This window comes from Pteronotus mesoamericanus, unplaced genomic scaffold (genome assembly GCF_021234165.1).
Source record: "Pteronotus mesoamericanus isolate MK-2021 breed Mesoamerican mustached bat unplaced genomic scaffold, CSHL_Meso_final contig_20, whole genome shotgun sequence".
NCBI classification, from domain to species: Eukaryota; Metazoa; Chordata; class Mammalia; order Chiroptera; family Mormoopidae; genus Pteronotus; species Pteronotus mesoamericanus.
The window spans coordinates 12,580,644-12,599,306 of NW_026555085.1; the positions used below are offsets into that span (position 1 = coordinate 12,580,644).

At 52.0% G+C, this 18,663-nt stretch overlaps 2 protein-coding genes across 8 annotated transcripts; one reads left to right on the forward strand and one right to left on the reverse strand.

Moving 5' to 3' along the window:
* Positions 1 to 1,454: 1,454 nt before the first annotated feature.
* MRPL2 (mitochondrial ribosomal protein L2) lies at positions 1,455 to 5,032 on the reverse strand. The gene is made up of 7 exons (XM_054569392.1): positions 4,853 to 5,032; positions 3,594 to 3,759; positions 2,799 to 2,940; positions 2,579 to 2,694; positions 2,392 to 2,502; positions 2,062 to 2,135; positions 1,455 to 1,707 (listed from the first exon to the last, which is right to left on the reverse strand). Exons 1-7 carry the CDS (start codon positions 4,946 to 4,948, stop codon positions 1,495 to 1,497), a joined length of 918 nt encoding a protein of 305 aa, XP_054425367.1. The 5' UTR covers positions 4,949 to 5,032; the 3' UTR covers positions 1,455 to 1,494.
* A 171-nt stretch (positions 5,033 to 5,203) lies between these two features.
* KLC4 (kinesin light chain 4) lies at positions 5,204 to 17,877 on the forward strand. 7 transcript variants are annotated; one of them, XM_054569391.1, is made up of 16 exons: positions 5,204 to 5,277; positions 7,784 to 8,066; positions 9,003 to 9,233; positions 10,646 to 10,727; positions 11,352 to 11,562; positions 12,050 to 12,137; positions 13,479 to 13,580; positions 13,817 to 13,990; positions 14,301 to 14,400; positions 14,612 to 14,664; positions 14,875 to 14,945; positions 15,132 to 15,240; positions 15,846 to 15,986; positions 16,272 to 16,423; positions 16,701 to 16,764; positions 17,432 to 17,877. In XM_054569391.1, the coding sequence occupies exons 2-16, from the start codon at positions 7,809 to 7,811 to the stop codon at positions 17,480 to 17,482; spliced, it is 1,887 nt and encodes a 628-aa protein (XP_054425366.1). In that variant the 5' UTR covers positions 5,204 to 5,277; positions 7,784 to 7,808; the 3' UTR covers positions 17,483 to 17,877. The 7 variants fall into 7 exon arrangements, with proteins under 7 accessions (XP_054425366.1, XP_054425359.1, XP_054425360.1 ...); XM_054569384.1 differs by lacking the exon at positions 5,204 to 5,277 and adding an exon at positions 5,517 to 5,844; XM_054569385.1 differs by lacking the exon at positions 5,204 to 5,277 and adding an exon at positions 5,517 to 5,844 and having other exon boundaries at positions 16,272 to 16,387.
* Positions 17,878 to 18,663: the final 786 nt, after the last annotated feature.

Consider the following 18,663-nt stretch of genomic DNA (forward strand, 5'->3'; position numbering starts at 1 on the left):
AACTGTGGCACCAGCTACTCGGCTGGGTGGGGTAAAGCAGAGCCCAGGAGTTGCCTGCTGCTGGCTGGGAGGGGCCAGACCTAAGCAGAAGAGCACTGGGGTGTTTGTTGTGAGAGATTACATAATTTGGGGGCTAAAAGGAGAGTCTAAGGCCCTATAACCTAGAGTGGGTTGGATTGGAGTAGTGGGAAGGGGATAGTGGGGGCTGGGCAGTCTTAGTGTTTCAAAGGAATCCCAAGGCCCTGGGACAGGTGGAGGCAGCCCAGGGCAGGGTCTGTTGCGGGGTGGGATGCTGAGGAGCACACATCACAGTGTGTATGGTAAGCTCCAATGTTTGAAGCACAGGAGTGTGAGTCACAGAGGAATGAGACCCAGAGAACTAGTGGTGGGGTATGGCGCATGGCGGCGATGAATTGGGAGGAGGGGCTGCTGGGCTGCAGGCTCCGATGACTGGAGGCACTGGGGCAGCAAGGCCAGTGGGGGCAACGCAAGGTCCCGGGCAACGTGCGCAGGAGACCCGGTGGGTGAGGGTCGTGGGCAAGAGGCTTGGGGTACCAGGGTTACAGACCCAAGAAGCCGAAGGGGGGGTGGGGCGTGCGCGACAAGGTGGGGGTGGGTGGCTCCGGGCAGGATAAAGGAGAATCCCGAGGCACAGTGGAATAGGGGGACGTGAGGTCGGGTGCGGGGGGGAAGCTCGGTGGGCTAGTTGGGGGAGGAAAACCCAGGGTAGGAGCAGGGGACCGCGGTGGGGCTCTGGCCACCTCAGAAGTCGATTGGGGTCCTGGTGAGAGAGGCCTGTCCTTCTCTGAGTTAGGGACGCGGCGCAGACGATGGCGGCAATGATGGCTGGCAGAGACGTGGGCTCCTCCTGGGCCCCCCAAGGGGTTCAAGGCAGAGAGGCGGGAGGGGGCGTGCCTCCGTAGGACAGGCGTTGGGGCAGGGGGTGTGGCTTGCAGGGACCCAGTGCCCAAGGGTTGGGCCACTGTCACCGCCAGAGCGCGCAGTTCTGCTGCGGCCAGGCAAGGCAGGGCAGTTCCCCAGCCCTTCTGGCACCCGCCCAGCTTCGGGGGCTCGGCCACTCGCCCAACTCCTTGGCTGATTCCACTGCACCCAGTGAAGCGCTAGGGGCCTTGGGCGGAGCTATGGGTGCCACCTCGGCGTGGTGAGGCCCCACCTCCTTCTCTCCGCCCTATCCTCTTCCTTCCCTTCCTCCCTCCTGCCACCGGAAGTGCCGCCTTCATTTTCCCAAGTCAGAACTGGGTTAGACGTTGTAGATCATTTATTACCCCCTCCTCCATTACCTGTGAAGGAACTGAGAGAAGCGAGGCGGCTGCAGCCGCAGTCTTTCCCTTTTTCGTCCTTCCCTTTCTCCTCTCCACACATTTGTTTGCTCCTTTCTCCCCCCGCCCCACCCAGGGTCCAATATTTACATCTCCTTCTCCAAAACACCAGTAACAGATACAAATGGGGTCATTTTATTATAGTCCAGGGGTATCAGCTTTGGGCAGCAGCTGAGGGCAGCTTCACGTAACTCTTCATTGGGGGCAGCGGCCGAATCTTTCGGCCAGCCCAGCCCCCCTTGCGGTGCCATAGCCCGCTGGAAGGCCTCTTGCCCAGCCAGCGGTTCCTCCCAGCCTTGCCAATGACCCGTTTGTTATGATCGACATTGGATACTCGGCCTACTGTTGCAATGCACGTTTCCAGCACCTGACAGAGGAAGCAGATGGAAGAGAATGCACTGTGTGGGGAAAGCTTGATAATGTTGAGGGCAGGAATCTTGGGAAGGTTCTTACACTCAAAGTGAAGGGAAAGGACAGGGGAAAGCACAATATAAGTGAGTCTGAGTGCTGGTCCTACAGGAACTGAAAACAAAAGACACTTTATTATTCCATTATGGTGACAGCCTGACTAAGCATTCCTAGTCACTTCACGCAGCAGAAAAGGACAGACCCAGATTGGGCTAGTTCCTAACAAAACACCTGGAAGCTGTGTGGGCCAGGAATGGTACATTCCCAAAATTCCTCCCTTGTTGATCCTTCCCACTTATACCCACATACACACCTGCATCTGCCTCTTAGAGGGCAGCTGGATGATGGCTGTCCCATTCACCTTCCGTAGCAGCACACCGCATGTCCCTGGGGAAGACAGGAGCAGCTTTGCCACCCTCCACAAAGGGCAGCTTTGCCCTTTAAGAGCTCATACACTGAAGGAGGATGCATGCCATGTTTTAGGTAAAAGCACGAGCACCTCTTCATCCTTGTTTTCCTTGTTTTTTTCTTCTTTTCCTCTGCCAGTGGACCGGATGTGGGCCCATGGATTCACAGTATTGTGACCCTGGCTACCACCTGCCCTTCCAACTTGTAAGACCCCAAGCAGCTCCTTTCTTCATACCTGCAGCTCGGATATACTGGGCCCCCCGGCCTGGCTCACTCTCCACGTTGTTGACCAGGGTCCCCACGGGCAAGGCCCCAAGAGGATGTGCATCGCCTTCCCGAGGAGCAACTAAAAGACAGAACTTCGTCAGCACCAGAACACTTGCAGCCTCCCAGCCCACGCACATCCGGTGACCATTTCTCACCTGCCATTCGGCCTATGTGGTCAGAGTTCAGGATTATATCTCCAGCCTGCATGTTTTCTGTGGCAATGATCCAGCGTTTCCGACTGCCCCCCGCAACCAGAGCTATGTCTGCTGACCTGTTCAGGGTGAGTAACAGGTGAACAGACCATCCAGGCAACCCCACATCTTCTGAAAAGCCACAGAGCAGTCATGCCATCATCACCCCACACCCCAAACTTGCCTACAGGGATCATAGCGGACACGGATAACCTTCTCCTCAAAGGGTCCTGGCTTGGTTTCCTGCTCCGGCCGGAACCGAAGAAAGTCAATCATGCGATAACGTTGCTTATGGCCCCCGCCAATGCCATGCACTTTGATTCGGCCTGTGGTCAGGACAGTGAGGGGATGGAAGCCAGGTCAGATGAACAGGCCTGTCCTTGGCAGAGAGCTGTTTTTCCCAATATTATGACTCAAGCAGAAAATGATACAAAATTTTCACAGCACACACGGGCCTTGGTAAACTCGTAATTATGTGATTATTACAATTGTATAAAACCTCCAGATAAATTCTCTGCAAATTACTAAATTCAGTAAGTTTATTGACGGCCATGTAAACAGTGCTCAAGTTCAACTGTTATAATTTTTCTTTTTTCTTAAATTTATTGGGGTGACATTGGTTAATAAAATTACATAGGTTTCCAGTTAACTGTTATCCGTTTTTTAAAGGAGTGAAGAATGTCATGAAACTTGTTGTATATATTCAGTTTTCGTCTACCGCCATACCACCCTGAATGCGCCTGATCTCGGAAGTGTATGCCCAGTTTTCTGCAATTTTCTAGATTGTCTTTAGGAACACACACCATTTGTCTATTGCTTTGTATTCTATTCTCTCATTCTTATACACATACTATATGTAGAAGGAGTCCAATAAATGTGTTTTAATTATATTCCTCTGCCTGTATCAATACACAAAACTAGGGTCCTAGCATGCTTTTTCTCCTTACATCTGCTTAAATCCTCTTGCCCTTGCTCCCACCTGTGTGGTCTCGGCCCCCAGACTTCCTCATCTTCAATGGTGTAATGGTGTACTTGGTATGACTCTTCCAGGACACAAATTTGGCACGAAGCACCTCAGAGGTAAGGATTGGACGGCAAGGTAGCAACAAGGCAGAGGGAAGCTGGAGGAAGGCATTGCTTGTCACCTAGAGATAAACATAAACCTCTTTCACTTCAAAGCCAATTGAAGGAGAAGAATCACAGAACCAAGGGAGAGGGCAGAGACCAAGTTTAGCTTGTAGCCCACTTCCCCTTGGAAGTATCCCAGACAAGCAGTTTGAAAACTTTACCCTTCATAGTTTGTACAAATTCCAGTGTGGAATGTTTATCCAGCTGTATGTGTGCTGATTACGTCTCCTCATCTGATCAGAGTTGCACCTCTGAAGTATTTCTATTCTATAATGGAACATTCTTCCCTTGATGCGTCTACTAAATCTGGCTCCATTTTCCTTCTCCAGACAACTCTCTTTTCCAGAGCCGTTGACTTCCACACACCCATATACCACCATTAGCACCAATGCCTTGCCAATTTGCATTATGTTTCTGGGAGTGTTTCCAGATCCAAATGAACAGAAGGGATTGTTTCTGTCTTGTTTCCTGCTATACTCCCAGAATTTCAGAGTAGATTTTGAATTTTAAGTATGCATCTGCCAAACTTGACCGTCGGCCGGAGAGGTCCAGAGCAAGACTTCCAACTTTTTTTTTCTGTGACTCAAGAATCGCCCGCTAGGGACGTTGTGATACCTTCACTTTAGGCTCCTATGCTTGGTATCTTGCCACGTATTTTCTAATGTCAGCATTCTTAGCGGTTATCATAATGGTATCAAAGCTCAGGCTTTGAAACCAGACCGCCTAGCTCAAGTAGTTGGTGTATGACCTTGGATTGTTTATCAGTTTTCTCATATGAAAATGGGAATGTTAATATAAGGTATAATTACCTTATAGAGTAGTTGAAAAGAGTTCTCTTATTTAACACCTCTGTTACTGATCCCTAGCTTATGATAGGCTCCCAGTGTCATTATTGAAACCTGTACCTCCAGTATTTCGTCTGAGGAATCCAGCGGCCCGGAGAGATGGCAACACTTATAGAGGAGAAAGCTGAGGATTAGAGTAACTCATCCAAGGCCACGGGCCAGCGTGACTACTGACCAGACTCATATCCCTGCCTCCCATCCCTGGGGGGTCCCCTCTCCGGCGGCCCGAACGGAAACAGACTCATTTCCGGGTGAGGTGGCCTACCTGGGCGGCCGGGAGGAGGCTGGGGCCGAGGGCGGCGGCTGCTGTGGGCGCCAGGCTCAGAGAGCCCAGAGCACTGGTCAGTGCACGCAGGGCCATGAGAATGCCCACGCTCCTCCGGGCTCAGCACACCACCATTACCTTTGCCCAGCAGCCTGGCGCTCAAGAATGATGCTAATGACTCCCCGTGCCGTCGCTTCTTCATGACGTAAAAGAGGCGGAGGGAGAACTAGAGAGCCAGATGTGTACACACCTCCTTTTCTGCTTGCGCGTGGTCAGAACCAATCCTCTGGAGGTTCTTAGGTCGCGTGACTGCGGAGCAGGCCTCCGCCCCTCGGAGCCGTCAAAACAATTGCCTCCAGCGGCAGCCATGATGTATTTAAAGGGGCAGTACCGGCCAGGGCAGCAGCCAGGTCGACAGAGAGCGGGTGAGTCTGAGATACCCCTGGGGCTGAGGGTTCAGGTCCCGCTACTTCTTATTCCCGCACTCCTGGACAGATGAACCTCAGATGAACCCCGCACAGTGCATTCCTCGCCGACAGACCTCACACAACTCCAGATGGACTAAAAACTCCGCCCCCCGCTATTCTTCCCGCCCCTCGGTGTCCCGAGACTGTCGGCTTGTCCCGCCCCCTGCGCTACTAACTGTCTCAGTGACCTCGGGGTTGTGGGGCTGCTGAGTCTTCACCCGTGACTCGTACTTCGGTCGTCCACCTGTACCTCCCCCCGCGTCGTCCCCGCCCATCTCTAGCCTCACCTTGGGCCGCAGGGCAAGTCGACCGCCCGGGGCACTCCTCAACTGCATTCCAAGGCCGGGGAGAATACCTCCCAGCGCCGCGTTTCCCTGTGACCCTGCAGCCGCTCAGCAGACCTGCCATTCTTTCCTGCATCATCAGGCGTCTGGGAGGCACCCTAAGCTGATTCTCTCAGGTCCTGTTAGTAGGTGATCATAGCAGAGACAAAGCCATGGAAGTGATTGAGCCAGGAATGACCAGGTCTTCCTCCTTATTCTTAGCCAGGCACGCCCCTTGCCGAAGGTCCCAGATCAAGTCTCACTCCCTTCTTGGGAGAAAATAGCTCCCTAGGCTTGGGGTGAGAGGTTGGCTTGGAGAAGGAGGGCAGACACTGGTTGTCTTTGAAGACTTGTGGGCAGGGGGAGGGAGGGTGTTTATCTTGGGTGGGGCTCTGTGCCAGGTCCTCTGGGTGTCTGTGAAGTGGTGAGAGAAGGGGTGGGAACGCTGGACTTATGGACTTTGGGCAGGGCAGCTCCTTCTGAGTCCCTGGCTGTTGAACAGTTTCTTCCCGGCTCTGGCCTGAGTGCCACAGCCAAGGGCTGTGCTCTGTAAACAGGTAAGGGGACTTCAAAGACGAGAAACAAGGTCCTTTTGAGGAAGTGGGAAGAGAGCCTGAGACCTGGGGGTGGGGGGGTGAGAAATATGGGTTGAAAGCTAGTGGGGAAAGATGTAGAGCTGACTAGGTTCGGGGGTGGCTGGTCTTAGCTCTGTGGGTGATGCAGCCTGCAGACCTTGAGCCTTTTGGGGCCCTCTCATTTGAGTCCTGCAGTGAAGGCTCCCGTTTGCTTCTTTCTCTTTCCCTGATTTAACTTTGAAACTTATTCCTTCTCCCTTTCCAAAACTTCTGCACCAGTTTCTGCACATCTCCTGTCTGCTTTAAACCTATTCCCTTTGTAACTCTCGCCACCCTCTGTGTTCCTTGCAGTGCTGCCGTCTCTTATCTTCAGATCCCTTTCTTTAAAAAAATTATTTATTTTTAGAGAGAGGAAGGGAGGGAGACAGAGAGGGAGGGAAATATCGATGTGTGGTTGCCTCTAACATGCCTCTAACTGGGGACTTGGCCTGCATCCCAGGCATGCGCTCTGACTGGGAATTGAACTGGTGACCCTTTGGTTTGCAGACCACTCAGACTACTGGGCCACACCAGCCAGGGCTCCTGATTTATTTTTTTTAGATTTTATTTATTTATTTTTAGAGAGAGAGGAAGGAAGGGGGAGAGAGAGAGGGAGAGAAGCGTCAATGTGTGGTTGCCTTTTGCATGCCCCGAACTGGGGACCTGGCCCACAACCCAGGCATGTGCCCTGACTGGGGATCAAACTGGCGACCATTTGGTTTGCAAGCCAGCACTCAATGCACTGAGCCACGTCAGCCAGGGCTACTGATTCCTTTTTTGGAAATGATTTTATTTATTTATTTTACAGAGAGGGGAAGGGAAGGAGAAAGAGAGGGTGAGAAACATCTCTGTGTTGCTTCTCATACATGCTCCAACCTGGGAAGAACCTACAACCCAGGCATGTGCCCTGAACGGGAATGTAGCCTTCACTTTGCAGGATGATGCCCATCCAACTGCGACACACTGGTCAGGGCTCTCCTGATTTCTTTTCCTAACCCAAACTCTCCAATTCCTTTTCTGTTATGGTCCTAAGTTCTAAATTTCTCTGCTAGTCCTCGGGACCTTTGTTACTTCGCTATTCTTTTTTTAAGATTTTATTTATTTATTTTCAGAGAGAGGGGAAGGGAAGGAGAATGAGAGGGAGAGACACCTTGATGAACAAGAGAAACATCCATTAGTTGCCTCTTGCATGCCCCCAGCTGGGGACCTGGCCTGCAACCCAGGCATGTGCCTTGACCTGGAATCTAACCGACAACCTTTCAGTTCGCAGGCTGGTGCTCAGTCCACTGATCCACACCAGCCAGGGCTCTATTCTTTTTTTCATTTAGTTCATTTCCTATTCTCTCTTTCCCACAATCTTAGGCTTTGTGTTTTTAGTGTTGCAGGATCCCTCCCCACGAGTCACTGTAATTAAACCAAAGGGTTGCCCGTACTCTCTCTCATCCTTTAACTTGGATCCCACCACCTTCTAACCTCATCCTCTTTTTCTTTTCTTTACCTCACCTGAGCTCTGTTGTTTCTCCCTAGCCCAGGCAAGGTCTTCCAGGCCAGGATGTCGGGCCTGGTATTGGGGCAGCGAGATGAACCTGCAGGGCACCGGCTCAGCCAGGAGGAGATCCTGGGAAGCACTCGGCTGGTGAGCCAAGGGCTAGAAGCCCTACACAGTGAACACCAGGCTGTACTACAAAGCCTGTCCCACACCATTGAGTGTCTGCAGCAGGGAGGCCATGAAGAAGGGCTGGTGCACGAGAAGGCCCGGCAGCTGCGCCGTTCCATGGAAAACATTGAGCTGGGGCTGAGTGAGGCCCAGGTGAGAGGGAGGAGGTGGTGCTAAGTGGCCCATAGAGGAGCAGTTGTTTGATTAGATGTTTGGGGTCAGTTGGGATCCCCTAATCCTAGATTCTTACGTTCATTCGGTAAATATGCATTAAGCCCCTACTATGTGCCAGGCACTACTCCTCTGGGCACTGGAGACACATCACTGCACACAACACTTGCCATCTTAGAGTTTACATTCTATTTGGGGGAAGCAGACAGTACACAAATAAGTAAATGATTCAGTATGCCAGAGTGATAATCACTAAGAATTAAAAGATAAAAATAAAGCAGGGAAGGGGGGATTAGGAAGTATGGAGGGAACATATGATTTTACATACCGTGGTCAAAAAAGGCTTCACTGAAATGGTGACATTTGAGCAAAGGTTTGAATATCAGGGATTGAGTCACGTAATGAATGGAGGGAGAGCATCCTAAGCAGGGAGGACAGCAAGTGCAAAGGACCTGAACCAGAGTTTTCTCAATGAGTTCAGCGAGGGGCCGTTGTGTTCTTAGCGTGAATGAGGGGATGCAAAATAAAAAATGAAGTTCAAGTAATGGGGTTGGGAAGAGGGAGGCAGACTATGTGGACAGAGGAGAGGAGTGATATGTTCTGACTTACCATTTTAAAGAAGACCATCTGGCTGCTGGGTTGAGAATAGACTCTAAGGGAACAAGAGCAGAAACAGGGAGGCCAGTGAGGAAGCTATTGTAGGAATCCAGGTAGGAACTGATGGCACCTTGGCCCAAGGTGGTGACTATGGAGGTGGTGAGAAATTGGATTCAGGGTGTATTTTGAACCTAGAACCATTGCCCCCTAACCCCACTCCCTGGCCCCTGCTAGTCTTGCCACCTCCCAGTAGGCTTCCCTCCTTCCTATTCCTGAACACTCCTAGCCAGAGTCTGGTGCTCACAGGATGTGCCCACCTAGGTGATGCTGGCTTTGGCCAGTCACCTGAGCACAGTGGAGTCGGAGAAACAGAAGCTACGGGCTCAGGTACGGCGGCTGTGCCAGGAGAACCAGTGGCTCCGGGATGAACTGGCGGGTACTCAGCAGCGGCTACAGCGTAGTGAGCAGGCTGTGGCTCAGCTGGAGGAGGAAAAGAAGCACCTGGAGTTCCTGGGGCAGCTGCGGCAGTATGACGAGGATGGGCACGCCACGGTGAGCATTACAGGCGAGGCTGGGGGCGGGTGGGGGGGTGGATCACTGGGAGTCATCGCAAACGTGGGGCAATTGCTCCATCATCTGCAGGGGACAGCAGCGCTGCCCAGCCCGCCCCACGTAACAGAATTCAGTTCCTGACCCCAACTCCAGATGACAGCAATGGAGAAAGAATATTCACTCATTCAATCACCATTAATTAAACGACTATTACATATGCCAGGCACTGTACACTCCACTGGGGATGCAACAGTGAACGAGGCAGACAGAGTTCCTGCTCTCACAATCAGAGGTTTGCATGGGGGAGACAGATAAGCCCTACAATTGCAATCCAGAATCCTAAGTGCTAGAATTAGGGAAAGCATAACCCAGTTGAATAAGACCCTCCTAAAATTTGTAAATTAACCAAAATCAAAATGTGTAAAATTAACCCTCACTCAACAGGCATTTGTATGCCTTCAGCAGTTCAAAAAGATGTGTATAGAGGACATGTAAAGAACTATAAAGAGAGTTCCCTGCTCTTTTTGAGTTTATAGTGTGACTGTAAGGACAAGACTTTCACATGGGAACACATGTGTGACTATGCAAAGTGCAAGTGCTCAGTGCTGGGTGAGCAGTTCAGTCAGTGTGGGAGGAATTCCAAGGAGATAGGTTCCTGGAGACTGGAATGGTCTGAGAAGGAGTCATAGAGGAGGCAGGGTACCGGGATGGTAAGATTTAGATTGGATTTTTTTAAAAAATTAAAAGGTTAGGAGTTGGGATGAAGTTTGATGGATGTTGAGGGAGAATGAGGGGCTTTCTAAACTGGGGGATGGGGGATGTCACTGATGAGGCTGCAGGGCTGGAAAGCTGGTCTATTCTAGGGAAAGTGGGACGAAGTGCATGGGACACATTGGCAAAGCTGGGCAGGAGGGTTGGAGGTGTTTGGACAGGGCCGCAATGCCTTGTGGACAGAGCGAATTTGCCCAGTGTGGCAGTAGGTTAGACAGGGAGGTTTGGGCACTAAGTCCAGTGTGCGCTATGGCAAATGATAGGCACAAGGCTGAGGTAGACACGTTGGGTACGTGTCAGTAAGATCAGACACACTCCCTGCCCTCAGGAGAGACAAGACAGACGTATAATCAATGTAAACACACAGGGCTATAATTATAAGAGTTGAAGGGGTGAGAGGTGGAGGCTGGAGAATGAGGGTGCTTAGGAAGGAAACTCTGAAGTGAAGGAAGGGAAAGTTACGAGATTTGCAAACGAGAGGCTTGAGGGTGGCAAGACAAATGCTAGCCTTCCCGGGGGGAAGGGGCATGAACGAGGTTCTTCTCCCAGGCCCTGCCTGTCAGGGATTTCATGGTTCAGAGGGACTCTGAAGAGGTTACTGGGGATGTGTTGGCCCAGATATGCTGTTGCTCTTTTTCCAGGAGGAGAAGGAGGGCGATGCCACCAAGGATTCCCTGGATGACCTCTTCCCCAACGAGGAAGAAGAAGACCCAAGCAATGGCTGTGAGTCTGTCTCTGGAGTGGGAGAGTGAAGAGGGGCAGCAGGAGCCTGGTCCAGTTGTTCCCTAGCCCCCCGCCCCATATGCACGGTGCTGACCACCCAGAAATAAGTTCTCCATTTCCTCTGGAGATGGGGCAGGGCCAGGGCCAGTACTTTGATTTTCTCAGCCTCCCCATTATTTCTTATTCATCAACATTTATTACACACTTAGTATGCGCCAGGCCTGTGCTGGGCACTAGGGACACTGAGGTGAGAACGACAGGGGTCTTTCCAGTAAGGAGTTCATGGTTGAGTGGGAGAGTGACCCTGGAGTGGAAGAACATGAGCTCCTCAAGGGAAAGGACCAGGTTTTTCTTATCTTTGTATCTCTGGCACAGCCCCTGGCTCATGCTTATTTAATAAATAGTTGTTGCGTGAATGACTTACTGGATGAACAAATGGGTGATGGGCACAAGTTCAAGAGCGGGCAAAAGCACAGCAGTTGAGACAGGTCTAGAGGGAGAGCCTAGTGGGGGCAGGTGCAGGCATGGAAGAAGACATGGAGTGTGGGTGGGGAGCGCAGGCAGCAAAGGGGAGAGGAGGAGTCCCCTCAGGAAGTCTCCTGTTCATTTTCTGGGATGGCTTAGTGTCCCGTGGCCAGGGCACCCAGCATAGTGGATATGAGATCCCGGCGAGATTGCGGACTCTACACAACTTGGTGATCCAGTATGCAGCCCAGGGTCGCTATGAGGTAGCTGTGCCCCTCTGTAAGCAGGCACTGGAGGACCTGGAGCGCACATCTGGCCGTGGTCACCCAGATGTTGCGACCATGCTCAACATCCTTGCTTTGGTGTATCGGTGAGTACCGCCCTCTTCCCAGCCAGAAATCTGCCTCCAGATTCCTACCTTGATCCATCTTTGGCTCTCATTTCCTCTCTCCACTGGGTGCCTCTTCTCCCTGCTGGGTCTTCCTGGCGCGCGCCTCATGGGGGTCTTCTCCTGTCCCAGAACTCTTGTTCTTTTCCTCAGAGCCCTTGACCTCAGAGAATACTCATCTCTCAGACTCTTTGCTTTTTCCTTCTTTTTTCTGGGGAGGGTCTCCTTCTCTTTCTTTTCCTGTCTCTTCTGTCCAATAACTTGCGGCCCCCTCTCGGCATGGCACAGGTTTGCGTCCAGTATGACGGTGCTGGTGAACCCCTCTCACCGCTCATGCACCCCGGGCTTTGTGCCGCTCATGGTGGGCCCGACGCCCAGATGTACCGCAGTCGTCCCAAAGGAAACAGGGGCGGAGATGGCTTGGGGGCAGAGTTCAGGTTAGCCCCTTGACACTTTTGTCTTCTTTCAGGGACCAGAATAAGTATAAGGAAGCTGCCCACCTGCTGAATGACGCCCTCAGCATCCGGGAGAGCACCCTAGGCCCAGACCACCCTGCTGTCAGTATCCTCTCTCTCCTTCGCTCATGCTCTTTTGGCCTCTCCTAGCTCATCGTCCGCTGCCCTCAGCCCAGTCACTGGGGATGCTCAGGAAGGAGGCGTGAGGACTCCTTTCTGCTAGGCCCTGTCTCCTGATTCCATCAGTTCCCAACTCTGAGAGCCAAATAACTCCTTCTTATAATGAATATTTTCCTAAACTTAGTTCATAGATAATGTAATCCACCTACATAAATAATTTCCAAAACATTGAATGATACTGTATTACTATAAAAGGGAAACAAAAAATGCAACTTATAATAAAATGATATACACAATACATTACAATGAAAAAGATGCAATATAATAGTTGTGGTAGTGAATATAACTATGCTAGAAGACGTAATAAAGTAGTCTCATATATAATGAATAACTGTAGATTTAGAAGGAGTAAGATCAGGAAACCATTCTTTTTATTTTTTTTAAATTTATTTTAGAGAGAAGGAAAGGAAGGGAGAAAGAGAGGAAGAGAAACATCTATATGCAAGAGATACATAGATCGGTTGCCTCTCACATGCCCCAACCTGGGGACCTGGCCTGCAGCCCAGGCATGTGCCCTGACCAGGAATCAAACCAGTGACCTCTCGGTTCACAGGCCAGCACTCAGTCCACTGAGCCCCACCAGCCAGGGCAAGGAAACCACTCTATATAGGAAGGGCTAAAAAAAATGACAGAGCAGAAGGATTGGTGATATGAGTTTAAAATCCCGTGTCAGAATAAGTAACAGCAGGCCAGATTTATTTGGATATGATAGAGAAATCCTTACTTAAGGATAGCATGCTAAGATAAATAATAGGTTGTCAAAGTGGAAAAAATGAGAAATAAGATATTTCTGAAAATGAGCTAACTGTGTGAAAATAATTCCCTGTTATGACATGTGATAGGCAGGGATGATGTATCTCAGAAAACATAACCTCTGTCTTGATACCCCATTAAGTGTCAAAACTTATACTCAGTGTTTAAATGTCGCACCGACATTGAAAAGTTGGCACAGCTTATCCCACACATACAGAACGTCTGTAGCTCCCTTGCCTCCCCAAAGGTAGTAGTGTTCCCAATTTTCATGGCAACCAAAACAAAACAAAACACACCTTTCCAAATATCTACAAATGCCCCTAGAGGGCGATACCACCCCCACGGAGAAGCTCAGAGCCATCCAGTTCAGGAATTTCCCCTGCCCCGACTCGACTCTGGCTTGGGTGGCAGAGTCCATTTCTCTTGGGGTTGTGCAGCGTAGGGGAGAACCTCCAATTCTCAAGGTCCTTGAAAGCACCAGTGTCTGAGGGGACAGGCCTGTCTTCCTAGGTGGCTGCCACACTCAACAACCTGGCTGTGCTCTATGGCAAAAGGGGCAAATACAAGGAGGCAGAGCCGCTGTGCCAGCGGGCACTGGAGATCCGAGAAAAGGTGCCCACATCCTGTCCTCATTCTTCCCTGCTGCTGTGACCTCTCTCCCACCATCTCTCTTCTGGTCTGCCCTCTTGCCTCACTTCTTTGTTTCTTGCCTCCCTCTCTCTGCCTTGTTTCCTCTTCCGTCATTCCCTTTCCCTTATTCTGGGCAGGTACACATGCATGCACATGCGCGTGTGCCTATGTGTACACACATAATTACAGTCACCTATCGCTCCTTTGCTTCCTTTCAGGTCCTGGGCACCAACCACCCAGATGTGGCAAAGCAGCTGAACAACCTGGCCCTGTTGTGCCAAAACCAGGGCAAGTACGAGGCTGTGGAACGCTATTACCGGAGGGCACTAGCCATCTATGAGGGTCAACTGGGGCCCGACAACCCTAATGTAGCCCGGACCAAGAACAACCTGGTAAGGGAGGAAGAGGCGAGGTGGGCAGAAGGAGGGGAAGGGACAGCATTACAACCTGGTACACTAACCCCATCGCCTTTATGCCTGTCCCCGAGGCTGCCTTTGGGGCTGAGGGATCGGCTTCATTCCAGTGGGAGGGCAGGAGTTCCCTAACCCCTTGGGAGTGGAGTGGGAACACTCTTGACCCTGCAGCTAGAAAAGGAGGTGTGAGGAGGATCTCTGAGGAAAGTTCTAAAGAGACCAAGAAGTGAGCCTGGCTGAGATCTTGTCTCCATCTCTTGCTCCTGCGTTTTTGCCTTCCTGCCCCTAGGCTTCCTGTTACCTGAAACAGGGCAAATATGCTGAAGCTGAGACGCTCTACAAAGAGATACTGACCCGCGCCCATGTGCAGGAGTTTGGGTCTGTGGATGGTGAGTGGTGAGGACTTGGGAAGGGACCTGTAGGGAGGAAAAGAAACTCAGAACAAACGTGAGGGGGGGGGGGCGGTGGTTAGGCTATAGTGATTCCCAGGGGAGCCAGACTCCTTTAGTCCAGCCCTGTGGGCCTTGGAGTCCTGGCTCCCCGCACGAAGTCCAGCTCAGTTCTCTAACCTTGCCACCCCACGCCATGATTTACCCCCAGATGACCACAAGCCCATCTGGATGCATGCAGAGGAGCGGGAGGAGATGAGCAGAGTGAGTGGGGGAGCCCAGCCTGGGGAGCCCAAGGCGACCAGGGCTCCTATCTTACTCCTTACACTAGCCCAGTTCTTCACTTCCCAACTCAGCACCAGCCCCAGGTGCACGGTGCCTCCCCCAGCCCAGCCCGCATCCTAGCCCAGCTCTGGCTTGCACGCCAACATCTCTGTACTCACATCTCCTGTTCTCCCCACTTCTGTCCTGCAGGCCCGGCACCGTGAAGGCAGCACACCCTACGCTGAGTATGGAGGCTGGTACAAGGCCTGCAAAGTGAGCAGGTAAGCTGCAGTGAGAAGGTGGCTTGGCCTCCGATGCCCTCCATCAAGCCCTGGTCCTGGCCTCCTGGACCTTTCCCATTCTTCCCTTTGACCCTTCCTTGGCCTTAGCTCTGTTCCCTCCCTCTCATGTTTGTGTTTTGAACCCATCTTGACTTCCTTTCCTGGTCTCACCAACCCCCGCACCAGCCCCACAGTGAACACCACTCTGAGAAACCTAGGAGCTCTGTACAGGCGCCAGGGAAAGTTGGAGGCAGCTGAGACCCTGGAGGAATGTGCCCTGCGCTCACGGAAACAGGTTGGAGACCAGGAGGGGAAGGGTGTCCGGAAGGTAGGGCGTTAGGGACAGGGGGCCACTGAGGTTTCTTCTGAGTCTTGAAAAATAAGAGGAGGGACTGAGGGGGGAGACCTAGGGAGGAAGGTGAGACGTCATTGTGGTTGTGGTTGTGGTTGTGGTTGCTTTAAGTGTGTTCTTAACCCCCACCTGTCCTTTGTAGTCAGGACTCCAAGTTCAAGTTTCACTTCACTAAATGGGGTTATTAAAAGGGAAGCCCTGCCCTTTCACAGTCTGAAGAAGCTCTTAAGGAGGGGCAAGCGTGGTGTGGATGAGGGGGTCGATGGCTGAGGGGAGCCCAATGTCAGAGTTTCTCAAATTGCAGGTGTTAGCTCTTTAGTAGGTCATGCAATCAATTCAGTGTGGGCCATGGCTAAAATACATATATGCATCTATATGTAGGAACATACTGCAAATAGAAAAGATGAGTATTGTTCTACTTTGTGTGCCCTGCGATATCACAAGGAAAAATGGCTTCCTTCCTGTGGCTGGTGGTGATAAAAGATTTGAAAGCCCCATCCTGAGGAGTTAAGGAGTGGGAAGTCCCAGGTCTTTCCTTTTCCTTTCAGGGCACTGACCCTATCAGCCAGACCAAGGTGGTTGAGCTGCTTGGGGACGGTGACAGTGGAAGGACCTCCCAGGAGGGTCCTGGGAGCAGCGTGAAATTTGAGGGAGGTGAAGATGCTTCTGTGGCTGTGGAGTGGTCAGGGGTAAGTCTGACTGTTGCCCCTTGATCTCTCCTGCCTCCTCCTGCTGGTGGCAGTGAGAGGCTCCGAGGCTGCCCATGAGGGATTTGAGAACATGTCCCCACTCCAGTTCAGTGAGCCCCTCCCTCTCAGAGGTATCTCTGTGAGCCAGCTAGTGTGAGGGCTCTGGTCTTCAGTCAGTGGGCTTTTGGGGGATCGGGGATGTGTAAGGATGAATGGCAGGAGTAGATTGGGTAGCCAGTCTGCATGGGACCCCCTTAGCTTCTGTTTCCCACCTCTCCCCACCAGGATGGTAGTGGGACCCTGCAGAGGAGTGGCTCTCTGGGCAAGATCCGGGATGTGCTTCGTAGAAGCAGTGAACTTCTGGTGAGGAAGCTCCAGGGAACTGAACCTCGGCCCTCCAGGTACACAGTGGGACTGAGACATGGCAAAGCAGACAAGTAAGTCCTGCCTCCAAATCCTCTTGACCCCTCACTGAGGAGAAGTGCCTTGGAGAGAATCATGGAGGGGGTCAATGGGATGGCCGTGGAGAGGGAGTTGAGGAAAAACGGGTGCCCTGGGGTGGGGTAAAGACACCTGAGGAGATGAAGATAAGAGAAAGTGTATGTGTGGGGAAGGGGGATAGTGGGGACGCAGCGACTTGGTTTCGAGTGGGAGGCCCACAGCTTTAGTGACACTTAAGAGAAAGAGGCCTCAATTCTCTCTTTTCCATCGTAGCAGCAACATGAAGCGGGCAGCCTCCCTAAACTATCTGAACCAACCCAGTGTGGCACCCCTTCAGGTGAGAGCAGTGCTGGTGAGCATTGTGGTGGGTGAGAAAGAAAGGACAGCCACGGAGCAAGCCCAGCATGAGTTAGGGAAGCGAGGAGAGTGATCTCGGATGAAGACTGTAGCGAGGGAACTGGAGTTGTCAGACGGAGTCAGGCAGGCAGATTGGCTGCGTTGGTGGTGACTAGGAAGGGACAGTTTCAGGCCAGAGATAGTAGCAAATGAATTAATCAGGAGGACAACAGGAATTAATGTTCTCTAAACTAGTAACTTTGGAATTAGGAATAATTCAAGAAAGATTTGGGGATTCTAATTGCTCTTCTTTATGTAGCTGCCATACACCTTGCCTTGGGGACTCAGTCAGTAGTCAAGAAGGGGAAAAGAAAAAGTATTTAATCACCTTCATTTGAAGAAGCAGTCATGACAGTTTTATGGGAAATGCTCACTTGTGTCAACATATTCAAAGTATATGCCAATATTCATGTGGCTCTTCCAGGTATTTCCCCCACCAGGCTGTGGCCTTCCAGATAATCCTAGCAAAGCCTCAGAGCTGAGGTTGAGGTTACTGGCTCCACCCTCAGTCTAGAGGTTAGACTGCATCCATGAGATGGACAGACTGCAGGGGACAGTCTTCAGGAGGCTGAAGTCCCCGGGCTGATGACATATGTTGTCTGTTTCAGGTCTCCCGAGGCCTCAGTGCCAGCACTATGGACCTCTCTTCAAGGAGCTGACATTCAACCCACCCTCCAGGTCTGCTGGGTTCCTCCACAGCCCTCACAGCATTCCCTATTGCTCCTGCCTCTTCCAGCCCCACGGTGGGACAGTGAAGGGGGAGCAGTTAACAAGATTGCTGCTGCCCTTAGGGTCTCAGCTCCCTCCTCAGGAATCCCCCTCAAGAAGAACCCTCAGGACATCTTCTCCCCACCCTGTAGTCCTCTAGAGTTGCTAGCTCTGAGGCTCCCAGGGTGGGTAAGGAGCAGGTATGCACATCTGAGACGCAGCCTGCTGCTGACTCTTCTGTCATATGGTTTGGTGTTGGCCAAGCAAGATGTCTTGCCCTGGCCTCCCTTGTTCCTTCTGCTGCCTCACTTCAGGTCCGTGTATTTCACTTTTCTTAAATAAAAGAATCAGGTAACCATTCTGCCACTTGAGTACTGCTTGAAGAGGGTAGGAAGCAAGCAAGGGCTTTATGGGGGCCCTACCCAGAAGGGTGAGGGGCTGTGATGGATGCGGCAACAGGAGGGCTGGTTCTTGGCTCTCTCCTCTTCCTTCCCCTGTTTGTATCCTCTCCAGCAGGGCTGCAGGAGGGCATCTGGGGGGTGGGGGAGGAGGCCCACAGCCCAAGAAGGTGCTGTGGACTGGGTTGTCAGGGACATGTGGTGGCCATGTGGCAGGACCCTGGAGTCCTGGCGCCACTGCTCCCGGGGCTGAGGCCCTCTGTGGCTGCCCCTCCTCCTCCCAGCTGCTTGCGGGAAGGGAGGTCTAAGCAGGATCCATCCCCTCTCAGCATATCCTGGAGGCCTGAGCAGCAGCTGGGGCCCATCTTCTAAAGCTTGACTCCTCCTGACCCGCCTCCTACACCCCTTGCTGCTTTCACAACAAAGAAAGAATGTGGGGGTGGTGGCGCTGGGGGTGGGGGGTGCCTGGAACAAGGGCTGTGCTGGGCCTCCCCACAGCTGGAGACTTGGCCATGCCCTGACACAGCCCAGACAGCCTGGAGGTGGACTTGGGATGAATTTGTCAGTTTAACAGACTTCAGCCTGGTGCTCCGAGCCCAGTTCGTTTCTACGTTTGGGTTCAGATTGGTCCAGACCCAGACCAGACCCCAACCACGCACTGGTTCCTCGCTTCTCCGGGCCACATCCCTCCTGGGGCTACACAGGATCTCCAGGTTCCCTAGCTTGCGGGACAC